The sequence below is a fragment of the Scatophagus argus genome, chromosome 17 (genome assembly GCF_020382885.2).
Source record: "Scatophagus argus isolate fScaArg1 chromosome 17, fScaArg1.pri, whole genome shotgun sequence".
Classification (NCBI taxonomy): Eukaryota; Metazoa; Chordata; class Actinopteri; family Scatophagidae; genus Scatophagus; species Scatophagus argus.
In genome coordinates this window covers 11,254,584-11,270,119 of record NC_058509.1, presented here as the reverse complement: position 1 = coordinate 11,270,119, position 15,536 = coordinate 11,254,584, and the positions used below count along the sequence as shown (strand labels likewise).

General features: G+C 41.8%; 1 protein-coding gene across 2 annotated transcripts; it reads left to right on the top strand.

Annotated features, from left to right (window-relative positions):
- The first annotated feature begins 4,050 nt into the window (after nucleotides 1–4,050).
- Nucleotides 4,051–15,223, top strand: fkbp9 (FKBP prolyl isomerase 9). 2 transcript variants are annotated; one of them, XM_046417715.1, is made up of 10 exons: nucleotides 4,051–4,478; nucleotides 6,859–7,004; nucleotides 8,718–8,907; nucleotides 8,996–9,141; nucleotides 10,406–10,595; nucleotides 11,047–11,192; nucleotides 11,319–11,508; nucleotides 13,057–13,202; nucleotides 13,765–13,928; nucleotides 14,032–15,223. In XM_046417715.1, exons 1-10 carry the CDS (start codon nucleotides 4,264–4,266, stop codon nucleotides 14,209–14,211), a joined length of 1,713 nt encoding a protein of 570 aa, XP_046273671.1. In that variant the 5' UTR covers nucleotides 4,051–4,263; the 3' UTR covers nucleotides 14,212–15,223. The 2 variants fall into 2 exon arrangements, with proteins under 2 accessions (XP_046273671.1, XP_046273672.1); XM_046417716.1 differs by lacking the exon at nucleotides 4,051–4,478 and adding an exon at nucleotides 5,624–5,983.
- Nucleotides 15,224–15,536: the final 313 nt, after the last annotated feature.

Genomic DNA, 15,536 nt, shown 5'->3' with positions numbered 1-15,536 from the left:
CTTTGAATTGTTAAGACACTGCATCGTATGTCCACATCATGCCCCTCAAACGGATATGCAGAGCACAAAATAAAAAATTTAAAAATATTAAGGATGTGGATGTACAGGTAAGAACATGACCAATCAGAGCCTTGTACAAAACCCAATAAATACAAACTGGGGAGTGTTGGTGCTTTTGTGTTTGTTTTTCAGTGTTTCAGCGGACCTTCCAATGTGGGGTATTCATGCTCGTCCAGGAACTCATCTATAAACTCCACTACCTCCCCCTGCAGACACATGTGAAAAGGGGGGAAAAAAAACAAATCAGGAAGGTTTATTTTGTTCTAAAATGACATTTTGCACAATGTTAATTAGCATAAATCCTCCCACTCACAGTTCTCTTTGTGATTTCTCATACCTGGCATTACTGAAGCGATTACAGTCAACAACTGAATGGTGTTTACCACATACAGCATGTAATCCTGGCTTATGTTGGGTTGCCCTTGTGGCCACAGTCCTTGTGGCGTATGTTCTTTTATACTTAAAGAAAAGCCATGGACATGCTGCCACCCCATGGCCATATGTCATATTGCAGCCTGATAAACACAGGGCCCACATTGTACTGCAGGCTGTCATGTGACCAGAGTGAAGTTATACAAGGACAGCGAGCACCAAACAGTCTGATCCAAACGCTAACAGATTTCATGGGAATCATGCAGGTCTATTTTTAACGGTGGACTGTAACTAATGATCTGCACTGACCTCATCGTCGCTCACCAGGCGCTGCCTGGAGAACTCCAACATCTGTAGCTGCATGGTGGTCTGATTGTAGTACCGCATTCCCTCCTGTGGTGCGCACACACACAAACACACACACACACACACACACAACAGGTAAAATGTGTGTTATAGTGAACCAAAGACAAAACAGGGAAAGAAGGCAGAGGCCAAGTGCTAGATCAGTTTCATAGTGTAGTTAGGCCAGGGCACACTACAGGAAGAGGTTGGTTGGTTTGTAGAAATATATGTGTTTTAAATATAAAGCTACAAGGAACCAGTTTGCTTAGCTTGGCACAAAGACAGAAAAAGGGACACCACAGTGACTCTGTCCTGGCCAAGAAACAGGCACATAACTCCAGTGAAACCACAACTTATCAGGTAGCTGGTAGAGAATTTTGAGACCTTCAGAGCAAAGCTACCTGTTTACCTAGGTTTCAAATCTTTTCTGCAATGTTTTTAAGCCCTCTTGGGGAAAAGAAAAAGTTGTATTTAAAAACCTAGAAAACCGGCTGTTGTTTCAAACCAAGAAGCCTGACTAAATAAAGGCTTTAAATATAACCTTCTCTCCTCATTTCCCCTGAAAATTCTTCATTTCCCAGGACACAATCTAGGACAGGAACTGTGTGTGTATAAAGTTTGTAGTCATTAATATGTCTCACTGATCTGGGGAGGAAGTCCTCCTCTGTCAGTCCCCACTGGCTTTTGTGGAACTGGTAGTAGGCCATGTTGTTCTTCATAACCTCATCGCTGGGGTCAAAGAGCATGTAGCTGGCTGCACACGGTACTGCGTTCTTCAGGTCATTTACTGCAAAAACACAACAATTACAACACTTAATCCAGGGAAGTCATAACACAGCGGATCTCCAATTGACAAGAGAGCTCTGGTTTCACAATTACAAGACAAGTTGAACATGTACATAATGTGTGTCAGCAATAACAGAATGGTAACAATGTGCTGCTCACGTTTGTAATAGGCAAACTGCAGATAGTGGTACATGGTGGCCACAAACTTCTCAACGACAAAACCCCCAACGACAGGCGTCAGGTCACTTTCACACCTCACTTTCCTCTCAAGGACCTCTATGTAATGATCTGTGGAGGAACAAAATCACAGCTCTGCACCAAGACTGCTTCAGAAATTGCAACGATGATTAAACTTAAGATTAAACTTAGCAACAATAGGAAACAGAACAGAGTCAGAAATGAGGCCCTGCAATGAGACAGGCATGAACTGACCAGCGATGGAGGGGTAGAAGTCCTTAAAATCTTTGATGTCCCTGGGACCCTCACATGCAGCCAGACACTCGTCATAGACCTTTAGGAAGTCTCGCAGAGCCAGCTCCATGTCTGACACCGACGTACGGAAGTTTTCTCCATTATACGCCCGAACTGCACGCACAAACAATGTCTGCAATGACACACACACACACACACACACACACAAAATATCAGTCAGTCAGTTTAATGGTCATTGTGGACATCACGTGTAGTAATAAAAATCACTTTATTAAGACAAAGTAAATATATATTTAAGGCAATAATTATATTATCTGCTTCAGTTTGTTTTTCATCTCAGATATAAACAAATATAGTTGAATAAAATATTTTTCCCTCAGGCACAGGTCATACAAACTAACACAACATAAGGAAAAAAAACACAAAGAATATCCAAACATATATTTTTTACAGTAAAAGAAGGTGGGTGGAGAGGAAACCCTTGACTCCTTATTTTAATGGGAACATTACAGAGCTGTCATGGTCCACTGAAGGTCCCCAGGCCCCAGTTTAGGAAACACTAGTGAATGAACGAATCCTCCCATGATGTGGCCAACTCCACTGGTTCACCATAGGCTGCTACCACACCAGCACTCCCACGGAGCCAATAATAGGACGGTTATGGGTGTGACTCTTTCATGTTCTCAGCCTTTCCATTTTAACTTCTCATGTAGTTTGAAGGGTGCAAACTAAATTTAACCTTATTCTGTGTGTGTGTGTGTGTGAGTATATATACACCTCATAGGATTTGGTCTCCAGATCTTTGAGGTGTTCTTCGGCTCCAGGCAGACTCTTGTAGTAGGCCATGTTCCTCTGCATCATCTCATCGTCTGGGTGTTTCAGCAGGAAGGTGTGTGCAGCAGACACCGCCTTGGCCAGGTTGTTAGACTAGCACAAATAACACATTCACTGTAAACAGCTATTTTTTATTCTCATCATCACTGTAGTATGAAAATAATGGGCAGTTCAGATACCTGATGAACTTACAATAAATAATATCGGAATAATTTTGAATTGCAGGAGCATTTTGGCAGACAAGTAGAAAAGTAATATTGGCTGATTATTTCCATGCAACTACTGAGTCTTTTGTCATCATTACGTTGTCAGATTAACGAGTAATCTAATCCCTCATGTCAGGGACCCCAAAGGAGAATAGACACATGGGTGCTCCCGACTGACTCACATGTTGTGGCACAGTAGACTCATTTTAAGATTTCTACAGCTTCATATAACTGTCTACACTGTGTATAGTAGTTAATGATGGTTATATCTTGCACTTATTATCTACAGAGCGACATTACAGCAGGAATAAACTACTCAGTGGACCTACTGTTGGTTCTTCTAAGCTGTTACTCTTTAGAAACTGTTCCATCAGAAGACCAGTCATGTAATCCCCAGGTGTTACATGCAGACAAGGTGACAAATTTAACAAGTGTCTTAGTAAGAGCAGCGCTCCTCTGTAACTCTACTGAACACATTTGAATCCACAGACATTTCCTCACGTAGTGTTTTTAATGGTGCTGGAGAACATTGTCTAACATGTCAGTGTAACATCTCCCACAGGTATTTAAATGGGTGACATCTGACTACCGTGAAGACCAGACTTTGTAACTTAAGTGAGCGTTCCGGGTGAGAGAATCTGTTTCTTATGTATTCAGTTTTGTCCTTTAGTTTGCCACAACTCTTCTATACCTTAACGATCACAACCACATAACCCTCAGTCTAATCCCAATCCCAATCCCAAAATGAACTGTGATTCCTGACCCTAAATCAAAACAAGTTTCCAACTCCTTGTAAAAGCGATGGCCAGTAAAATCTATATCTAATCTAAATATCTCCAGGTGTCTTTGTCTCCGTTTCTCTCTTTTCTTACTTCTTTCTAGGAATAAGCAACGCATGCATGCACGGGAAGTTCAGGAGCTCTCCGCGTGCATCCGTGGCACGCAGGTGACGTCAAGACGCATTTCAGGGAAAGTCACTGTTAGTGACGTCAAAATAGAAACTTTGGATGCACTGATCCAGACTAGAACCATCATTTTATACTGATAATCATCCTGAGGCGAAGGCACATATGTAAAACCAGTGAAATCTTCCATGTTTGACTTCACTGGGTAACTTGGAGCTGCCCCCCTGACCCTCCTGATGACCCTACATGACAAATCAGATTTGCTTACTTTGAAGTAGGCGTATTGCAGGTATCTGTACGGCTCTCTCCTCTCAAATTCATCAATGGTGTCACGGCTGGGCATGGTCTGCCTGAAAGCGGGCAGCCCCTGTTTGCAGCGCTTCAGGCACTGCGCCCTCTTCATGACGTTACCAAATGCGTGCAGCTCTGGAAACTCCGCAAACTTCTGCTCGTCGTCAAGCCTCACGGAGCTGCAGTTGAGGTTACAGAAGGCCTCGCTGTCCCGCAGCAGCCGGTACAACCGCAGAGACACCTCCAGGTACTCCACCGTCTCCTTCCACTTCTCCCCGGTGTACTGGTCGAGTGCGTATTTGTAAGCGGACTCCAGGGGCATCAGCTCATTCCTGGGGAAGCTTCTGAAGCTGTATTTTTCGTACTGAGAGTTCACAACAGAGGCGAAAAATGCGATTAACAGCGCAAAGAAGAGTTGGGAAGAGATGGAGGGAGCCATTTTTAAGTTTGGTGAGCGGTGGAGGGGCTGGCTGGGATGATCCCTGACTGTCGCTGTGCGTGGGTCTCTAGGACCGCCTCAAGTTCCACCACGTATCCAGTCAAAGCCTCACCTCCCCCGGGCGCAGGGCTTGAGTAGCGGGTGGGGGCGGCTGGAGCTGCTCCTCCCACTAAATCTAGTAAATCACTGTTGCTGTTCTGTCCATGTACAGCACATATAAAAACCTGACACATTAGACATTTTTTTATAACTTAACATGAGAACTGAGGGAGAAATACCTCTTTTATTATTTCTGATGATGTATTATATATCATTCTACAAGTATTTCTCTTTAAAGTTATACCTCGTTTCCCCTCGGTCACTAATTAAACCCCTGGTGAGAGTGTCCCTCCCCCTCCCACTGCCACGTAGAGACATTCCTGCCTACTCTTTCTCCTGAAAGGCCCCAACAGCAACAACAACATCAATGTATACCATCATCGAGGGGCAAACTTTACGTGTCCCACTCTTTGTTAAAATTTGCCTGCAATTCAGAGGCGTATCCATATGTGCGCATTACAATGGTTTAACAGACCCGGGGGGCGGGGGGTGGGGGTGGGGGGGTGTCTGCAGCTGTGTGGAGACCCCTACGTTACCACGTTGACACATCTCAGAGGCAGCACTGCGCAAGAGCAATACGTGGTGCCCAGAACTATCCCATTCAATCCCAAAGTGCGTCAAGTCAGCTTCAAACCAGCAGCACGAGACAGGAAACATAGATTGTAAGTTCAAAATAAAAGCACAATTGTCCACTTGAACTTTATTTGTATTTCTTTGTTCTACTTACAGACACAGGAGTATTCATTTATATCCTCATTTATTTGGGTTTTATGGATATAACTTTGCATTTGGGTCACCACTTGAAGTTTTATCGCCAAAGTTTAACCGGATGTTGTACATATTTGGTCTGTCTTGACACGTGATCATTCCTGGGACCGGGGGAAGGACTTCTATCCAAGTCGGAGTAGAGGAAACCAAAGTGCTAGAGAACTGGGAGGCAGCGCAAACAGACACACACACAGGCCGTACCCTAAGTTATCTCCATCGTGTCACAGTTTGTCGGCAGTGAAAATGATTCATTCCGTGCAGAGGATGATGTATCTGTCGGTTTTGGTGGCGTTCGTCGCTTGCAACGCTCCTCCGGTACCGTTAGACGACATCTTAATTGAGAAAACTTTCGTGCCAGAACAGTGTGTGCGCGCAGTTAAACCAGGGGACTATGTCAGATATCACTACATTGGCACGTTTCCGGACGGCAGGAAGTTCGACTCCAGGTGAGTATCATAAACTTATCTCCCAGGTTAGTCTCACGGTGCAGAGCAGACCGGGTGCACGGTGAGAACAGCGCGCGCGATGCGTAACAGTGCGCGTTTAGTGGTTCGTCCTTGTTGGCCACGCAGGCAGGCAGGCAGGATGACTGAGCTCTGGATCCACAGATGCTTAATCCAAGGTCTCAGATACCCGTTTTAAATCAACAACCATCAGGGGGATTACACAAACGACCCCAAGAAGAGAGTGGCCTTTAGACGAGACTTTTTATATTGATATTAGCATATTTGGTCACATTGCGTTCACTGAAACCTGCGAACCAAGTCCTTATGTTAAACTTTGTACTTACTTCCAGCACCTCTGAAGGTCTCTGGACTCCATTTATAACCACTAACATAGTCAATAATGTAGTATATTAGTGATCACCTGCTGTAGAGACCCAGATTCCCTGTTTGTCAGTTGGTTTTGATAATTTAACAGAATGCACATCGGATAAGGAATTAATCTAATAAATTGTAAATGTAAGTGAGTAATTGTGGCCCTGTGTAGTAGAGGGACCCTGTGCTAACAGATAAATTAAAAATTGACTGCTTTCATAAAGTTACAATATGCCTTAAGAAATGTCAGACTGTAAAGGTGGTGTAATTTAAATCTCACATCGTGAATTGCTTTAGTCAAGGTAAAAAAAAGCCCAAAAAAGACAGTTTATTAATAAAAGTAGAATTTGCAAGAGACTCTATAATAAGATCTTGGTGCATGCACTCACTCCCGAGGGCCTTTTCAATGAATCTGAGCACTGGCCAGTGTGACATCACATGAAAGTGAGTTTTTTTCCTGAAGCAAGATGAGAAGTGTTTTGTCTGTGTTCTGTCTGCTTCAGTTACGACCGCGGCAGCACCTACAACGTGTTTGTTGGGAAGAAGCAGCTGATCGAAGGTATGGACAAAGCTCTGGTGGGGATGTGTGTCAATGAGAGGAGCCTGGTGAAGATCCCCCCTCACCTCGCCTATGGAAAACAAGGATATGGTGTGTATGATTCAGTGTGTCTTAAAGGTCCTCTCATATGAGCGTATGTGTGACTGGTCGGTGTCGAGTTTGGAGACAGGCCGGTGTGTATTCCTCTTGGCACGTCATTATAAATACACGGATGAGTGAGTGTACAGCTGGCACTGCTCACCATAACAATGTGAGAATTCGGTCAGACATTGGCAAGAGCATAAGGGACAAAAAATTACAGCCTTTCCACCAAAGGCACTGTATTGTGTTGTACTAGAGTCAGGCGAAGCAGGGAGGAAGTGGGCCGTTCCCAAGCGTCCATGTTGCATGATGTCAGACAGACATCACAGACCAGGAAGCAGGGCAGAGGAAGCAGATCTGGACCAAGTAGCTGCTCTTCATATACTCTTCATAACTTTCTACATCTTAATCTGTAAAATGATTTCAATGATCTGCAATTTCAATGACGAGCAAAAGCATATTGAGACTCATGTTTACATGTAGAGACTGGTGTGTGTGTGTGTGTACATGAAATAGTTAGATAATGGGAGGGAGAAGAGGCATGTGCTGACAGGTAAATCTGAGGCCGTCGTCCTCTACCACCTGACTGTGTGAGAGGGAACATCACGCTGAAAGAAGCAAACAGAATGATGAGATTTTGGAGCAAGAGATTTAAACCAAAAACAGACCTGCCAGCTCATCAGAAGTAAAGATTTAATTTAATGGCTGCCACCTGCACAGTCCTTGTCCCCCTCCGCCACCTTCTTTGACTTATTATATCTCCTGAAGTCTGAAGTCTTGTGCGACAGAAGGCTCAAAATACATCCAAGAGCAATAGGAAGAGATAACTGTTTGCTCTGTATTAACAGAAATAGTGACTCATGTTTGTGATTGCAAACACGGGTGGTTGAGCTGTTGTTGGCTGCAACTACCAGTTGTTTTGATAGTCGACTATTGGCAGTCTGTGATCTTTATTGGGGTCAGCATAAAATAATTAACACATAAATATTTATGCAGCAAGGTGTTCCTGTGATAATAGACATGGTCTTGATATTTCAAATGCTAATGTAGAGTTTCATCTTAAACTTTAAATCCTCCACCATAAAAGGTGCTAAAAACTTGTTTACTTAAATTTCCAGAAGGGTGTGCAAATCTTTTTGTTCAAAACTATATACCAAAGAACTATTTGGCTGCTTAATGAGACCTAAAAGTATTTTTTAAACTGTGATAGCTTGTGACCAACTTTGTATGCAGATTGTGAACAAGAGTATAAATGAGGATAAGCTGAGAGTGCAGAGATTCACATGTGATTGTTAGTGTGAGACATGATTAGGACAGGGTGGTTGTGACTAATGTTAATTTCCACGATTGATCCATCTATTGGTTGTTTTCTCAATTCATCCAGTGATTGTTTTGTTTATGAAAAGTGTTGAAAAAGGTTGAAACTTAGATTCAGATAGCTTGTTTTATCTGACCAATAGCCCGAAAATCAAAATAAAAAACATGGAAATATTTGGCATTTTTCCTTAAAAAAAAAAGACAAAAAAATAAAATTCTTCTGATTAATTTTCTGCCAATCAACTCACTGATTAATCAACTCATCATTTTAACTCATAATATATAGAATTACTGACAGTAACTGACCCCACTTTTATGACAACAATCAGCCAACAACTTTTCACACTAAAACTAAACAGGACAAAGAGCCTGTTTGAAAGACTTGCTTCTCCCACCTCTCTTTAGGAGACATCATCCCCCCTGACTCCATCCTCCACTTTGACGTCCTGCTGCTTGACGTGTGGAACCCGGAGGACGGTGTCCAGATCAAAACCTACCACACACCTTCAGCCTGCACCAGAAAGGTGGAGGTGTCTGACTACGTGCGTTACCACTACAACGGAACTCTGTTGGACGGGACGCTCTTTGATTCCAGGTTTGTTCTGTGTAACACCTCAGACAGTCACACAATAATACACCCAACGTACAAACATGTAACCTCTGTCCTCCATCCTACTCTGTAGCCACACCCGTATGCGTACCTACGACACTTACGTTGGGATTGGGTGGCTGATCGCCGGTATGGATCAGGGCCTTCTGGGAATGTGTGTTGGAGAGAGACGCATCATCACTATGCCTCCGTCACTTGGATATGGAGAGAATGGAGATGGTGAGTAGAAACAATTCCTTTATTATTATTATTACTTCTTTAAACCTCTTTGCATTCCTCTGAGTGACCTTAAAAGCTTCCACTTCTCTGAGAATAAGGAGAAAAGTGATAGAGTGCCAAGCGACATGTGTTGTAGTTGCACAGATGGAGCACAAGGTGGCGGTACATCACACACATGTGCAATTAAATTATACATCTCATCTTGTTTTATTCTTTTAGATAGAGTTCTTTGCCAATACTGCAATTTTTTCCATTTTTTCACCAACAAATATAATTTTCATGGTACCTTTTCTGCCAAAATACACTTTCACTTTTCTAAATTTGGCGACAGCTAATTTAAGTCCAATTTACTTTGTTGTTCACCAGACAGCGAATAATAAGAGTTATGAAATGAGGAAAAGGTTTTCATTTCGACTTGTGACAAGTATGTCTGACCTCTTCAAAGGAATATTTCAACATTTTGGCTACTTGTCTCCTGAGAGTTAAATGAGAAGATCAGTAACAGCCTCATGTTTGTACGACCAATAAAGAGCTGAAGTCAGCAGCCTATTAGCTTAGCTTAGCACAGAGACTGGGGCTTTCAATGACCAGCTGGTCTATAGCTCGCTAATTAACACATTGTACCTTGTGTGGTTAATCTGTTTTAAATCGGAAGCCTAAACAAAAGACAGTTCCTTGTTTCATAGGGGGTTATGACCTGGACGTTTTTCTTAGCTGAGACCAGTAACTTCCTGGAGTCCCTCTGACAACTACTCAGAGACAAGAAATAGCCTGGTACATGATTTCAAATAATGTTTTTGGACAGATAAAACAACCACGATACATGTTAATAAGTGAGCTTCAGAGATACTGGTTAGATTTACACTAAGATAACCAGATGATGGCTGTAGCCTCATGTTTCCTATGTGGATGCTAAGAGTGGCATCGAACTGGGCATAAATGCATTTATACTGACTGATCGTTATCATATTTTTTTCTGGTCTTTTTTTACAGCAGTATCTTAATCTTAATAAACAATAAATCGCATAAAGAGTCCTTTTGTGTTGTTTTTGTGCCATATTTTCATTATTTTTACTGAAAGTTCATTCAGTTTGACAAAATAATTTTATCCTCAAGGTCCACCTGCTACTCACTAGTATAATGTTAGAGACTGTGACCGTTAGAATATGGACGGTGAGAATCTCATCTTCTCCTGTATCTCTGCAGCCATACCTGTCTCCCTTCTTGTCTTCAACTTCTCTTCCTCTTCTTCTTCCCTCCACAGGCAGCGACATCCCAGGACAGGCGTCCTTGGTGTTTGATGTTGTTCTTTTGGACCTCCACAACCCCAGAGATGGAATTGCAGTGACCAATCAAATAGTGCCCGAGTCCTGCACGAGAAAGACCGTCTCTGGAGACTTTGTGCGTTATCACTACAATGGCAGCCTCCTCGATGGAACATTTTTTGATTCCAGGTGTGTGTCAATGTTTATTATTTATCATGTTAACCAAACAAGTTGAATATTTGGATTATAAAAAGAAATGAGTTTTTAATGTCTGGTGTTCCTTTGCGGCCTCTAGGTGGCAGCATTTCTCTGTGCACTGAAAGTGTATCGAGAGATGAATCAAAACTTAAAAGCCACTGTATTTTGCAATGTATAATATTGTGTTCTTCATATTCCAAAATGAGACCACACTGAATGTTTGTGAATAAAAAAACATAATTCATTTCATATCCAATAGTCAGGTCTTTAAGGAGACTGGGTGTCATTTAGTTCCTCTGCACTGTGCCTAAAACCCTGTTTATACTTTATGACATTAAATGACTGTATGTACTGTGAGAACAAATCAATGTCTATACTCATTTCTCAGACTGACTGTGGGTTTTGTCTTTGTGTGGCTGTTAATATATTTTCTGTCCCACAGCTACTCTCGTAATCGTACCTATGACACCTATGTGGGTCAAGGCTATGTGATTGCTGGCATGGATGAAGGTCTCATTGGAGTCTGTGTCGGAGAGAAACGCACCATCACCATCCCCCCACATCTCGCCTATGGAGAGGAGGGCACAGGTGTGTGTGTGATGCTTAGATATCCATATTTTTATCAGAAGAATGTCCTCCCACCATTTATACTCCCCTGTCTGCCACTGTTCATATTAAAGTCTTTCTTTTTTCCCCTTATGGTGTCTCTTTCAGGCTCTAAGATTCCCGGTTCAGCTGTGCTGGTGTTTGACATTCACATCATCGACTTCCACAACCCGTCAGATAGCACTGAGATCACCGTCACCTACAGGCCAGAGGAGTGTGATAAGACAACGAAGAAGGGAGACTTTATCAAATATCACTACAACGCCTCTCTGATGGACAGCACATCCATTGACTCCACGTGAGTAAACCCTAACCCTAACCCTGATGATGGTTCCAGAGGAAAGATGGTGGGACGAACCTGATTACAACTGATCCTATAGGGACCATGGATTTTCTGTGCCAAATTTCAAGGCAATCTGTCCATTTGTTAGGACATTTCAGCAAAAATGTACTGACTGACTTGCTAAAAGTACTACAATACAAACATTTGTCCAGGTCCATGAGGAGATTTAATGCTTCACACGAATTAATGTTTAACAGCTGTGTGTAACTCAGTAGCTATAAATAAGGTATGCACTCTAATAGTTCTGCGGCATGTAACTAGCACGTAGACTCACATTTAGCTTCATTTGGTAACACACTGGAAATAATATGGTGTATTACCTCAACCAGTAACACTTAAAAAAGCACTGTAATGTGGTCCATTACAGAACCCAAGACGGACTTGGAAAGAAACCTAGAGGGACATGGGGAGATACCATTAGTTTCCAAACTGATCAGGAGAGTATTTTAAAAAAGGGGGAAGGTGTAATCTACCCCAAGGGGAGGTACAGAAAGGGCTATAAAAGAGCTGACACAACCATTGTAAGCACAGTCTTAAGGACTGGAACCAAGGCTCATTTGTTGTGCTTCACTTGCTGTAATCGCAGTAAACAGACTCTGCTGATTTCGCTCATCATTGAAGACTTCCGTGGATAATTATAAACTTAGTGTGTGGATGTTAATTTCCCCTTTTATATGCCTTTATTCTGTGTGTGTGTTGCTGTCTCAGTCTGAACCACAGCTTTCATTTCCTCTGAAACTTGACTTGTGGATTTAAATGAATTTAGTGGCAAAGAAACTGAACAGCTCTAATATTTATACGCTCTTGTCACACCCGTCATGTCAGGGAGTTTCACTTTAATCTCCCAATGAAACAGGTGGCCCTTAATGTTATTTGCTATTCACGCCAAGAGATCATATTATTCTCTGTCCTCACACACACACACACACACACACACATTCACACTTAAAGCACATCCACTACACTGTAGCTGCCATCACAGCCAAAGTTAGTTTGGAAATTGCAGGAGCTTGCACAATATTTAACACAGGATAGTAATAAAACCATCTTATAAAAAACAACAATTTGAAATACATAAAATATCATATACATGAAAGATAAGCTAATTCTTCAGAAACTCCTGGAATCTTAAACTGTCCTTGAAAACCACCTTCATCTGCCAGAACGTCTTGGATTCGGTCCATGTTTTGGCTTCTCCCACTGAAACAGTTTAATTAAAAGGCAGACATGCTCTGACCTTCGCAAATTATCCTCCTGACTGTGGAAAAGCAACAGATCTTCATCTCTCACAGTCTCACATGACCAACTTAAGGAATGAGTGCAAAATTATTATCTGAAACACACACACACAAAATAAGTAAAACTAAAACTAAAGCTGTTTCATATAAGATATGTGGAAGGGTCCCTGAAGAAGTTACATTATGTGCACTTGCTTAAGAGTAATAATAACTAGACATACATTCATTTTTTATATCTCATTCACTCTGAATCAATTTGTTACAGCTATAATTATGGAAAGACATATAACATCGTCCTGGGTGCTAACCAGGTAGTCCCAGGGATGGAGGACGGACTGATGGAAATGTGCGTAGGCGAGAAAAGGCATCTTGTTATCCCCCCTCACCTCGGCTATGGGGAAAGAGGAGTCAGTAAGTTACACACAACTGCACCCACACACACACACGTGCAAGATTTAGCGCAGTAATAATACACTTTGTGTGGGTTGTGTTTGCTGTAGTGCTGGTAATAACAAAGACTGTGATCTGATCCCAGAGTCAAAGATCAACAAGCTCAAGTTAAGCTTCACACTGACACTGCTGACCTAAATGTATTGATTTTAATAATAAAAAAAATAAAACATATCACCACAACAACAATAATAATAGTGATAATAAAAATTTGTTGATTGAAGAAAACTCTTGGCTGGAAGAGACTAATCATACTGAAAAAATAAAGGAATTCTTGAAGAGGAAACATCACGGTAATCTTAAACTGAAAACCCAAATCTGAATGCCTCTAGACTTTGAGATTCCAGCTCCCAAGTAGAAAAATGAAAAAATGAAAATTAATCCTGAATAGACAAACAGACCAGCAAACTTATCTTTCTTGGTGGGGCTAACAATTTATTACTTCTGACCACACCACAGCAGGGGTGTTGTGGAAGGGGGAAATATTACTAAATGCAGTGTGTGTGTGTGTGTGTGTGTTTAGCTGACGAAGTTCCAGGAAGTGCTGTGCTGGTGTTTGACGTTGAGCTGATGGACATAGAGGAAGGACTCCCTGAAGGCTACATGTTCATCTGGAATGACGACGTTTCTGCGGACCTTTTCTCTGAAATGGATAAAGACAACAACAAGCTGGTGGAGCCCTCTGAGGTATGTGATAACCTGTCAGAATATTTTTAAATGACTTAATTTTCCCCTTTTGTTGTGGTCCTTAATTTACCATCTTTCCGTTCTTCCTTTTTTGCGCCCATAGTTCACTGACTACATCATGCGGCAGGTGAACGAGGGCAAGGGTCGCCTGGCTCCTGGCTTCGACCCTTATCGCATCATTGACAACATGTTTTCCAACCAGGACCGCAACGGAGATGGAAAGATCACAGAGGCAGAATTCAAACTTAAAGCAGATGAGTCTGCCTCCCATGATGAGCTATGATGGGACTGAGTGTAAAACTCAGATAAAGGTGTGGGCTGAAGGGTCAGACAGCAGGGAGGTTGTCATACATTTGCGGGTGGTAGAATAGAAAAAGATGGAGTTGTATGTGTAACATAGGCAAGTGTGGAGTGAGAAATGTGAGTTGTTTTTGTTTTAGTTTTATTTTTATGGTCAAAGAGAATCTTGTCCTCAAAGAGCCAAATGAGCCTGAGAAGAAAGAGAGAGGATTTAGGAACAAGAATATTTTTGAGAGCTAAATATTGGAAAAAAACACATAATTTGAGGACTGTAAAGACAGCGAATGACTTTTTTTTAACCTTCTGTACCCTCAAGTTCTTGTATTGTTTTATGTGAGTTTTTTTTTATTATTTTATTTTGAAGGGTACAAAAGCACTCCTGTGTGAGAAAACAAACCAAGGCCTCATTCCCTGATCTCTTCATTCAGCACCCCTTACTGAATTTCATCATTGTTGACATGATGTGGTTGCGAGTGAAAATGTGTTTTCTTCTCACCGGGTGTCAGCTTGTCTCTGAAATATGTGACAGTCTTCCAGGAGCAAGCAGTCGGGTCTCACTCACAGTAATGGACAAAAGGAAGAATTTGTTTCTGAGTTACCACTCATTTATTGATGAAAGTAAGTAATCATGAGTTTTAATTGATGTAGTTTACAGCTGGCAGTTTCCACTGTTTTATGTTTAAATGTCAGGACGCCTTCTGTGTTTTCTGCTGTTCAGATGATCCAAAGTGACACTGAAAATCCAAAAATGTCGTTGAGGTTTTTCAGTCTTTCGGGCGCTTTTGGTCGTGTCGCTTGTTTTTGTCTCAGTTCAAATGTCAACACCTGATTGTGTGTGTGAGTGTGTGAGTGTGTGTGTGTGTGTGTGTGTGTGTGTATCTTAGATAGAGAGAAATGAGTGTGCAAGTTTTGTTTTAGTTTTTCCATTCAGAAGAATACTGAGGTTTGTTTTTCACTATGTCAGCACAAAGTTTAAATGATTAAATGACCTGACCTGAACACATGCCTCAACTGTGTCTGTCCTTACACTACAACAGTCACAGAGAGCTGGCTGCAATACATAGATGTACTTAGATTACATTTTGACCACCTTCACCTCAAGAGTTGGTTCAACCTGGATCCTAATGTGGTGTTTTAGAGTCGAGGCTTCAGGCCACACAGATCAAAAACTCTTAAGTTTTAGCTGACTTCAATTGTTCAGGAAAGATATTGAGGTCCAGTAAAATCATCAACAGGAGACAGAGTTCTGAGCAGCGAAGTCTTTAATGTCGACAAAAAAGGAGAACAGTTCGATATGTACGTTGAGTA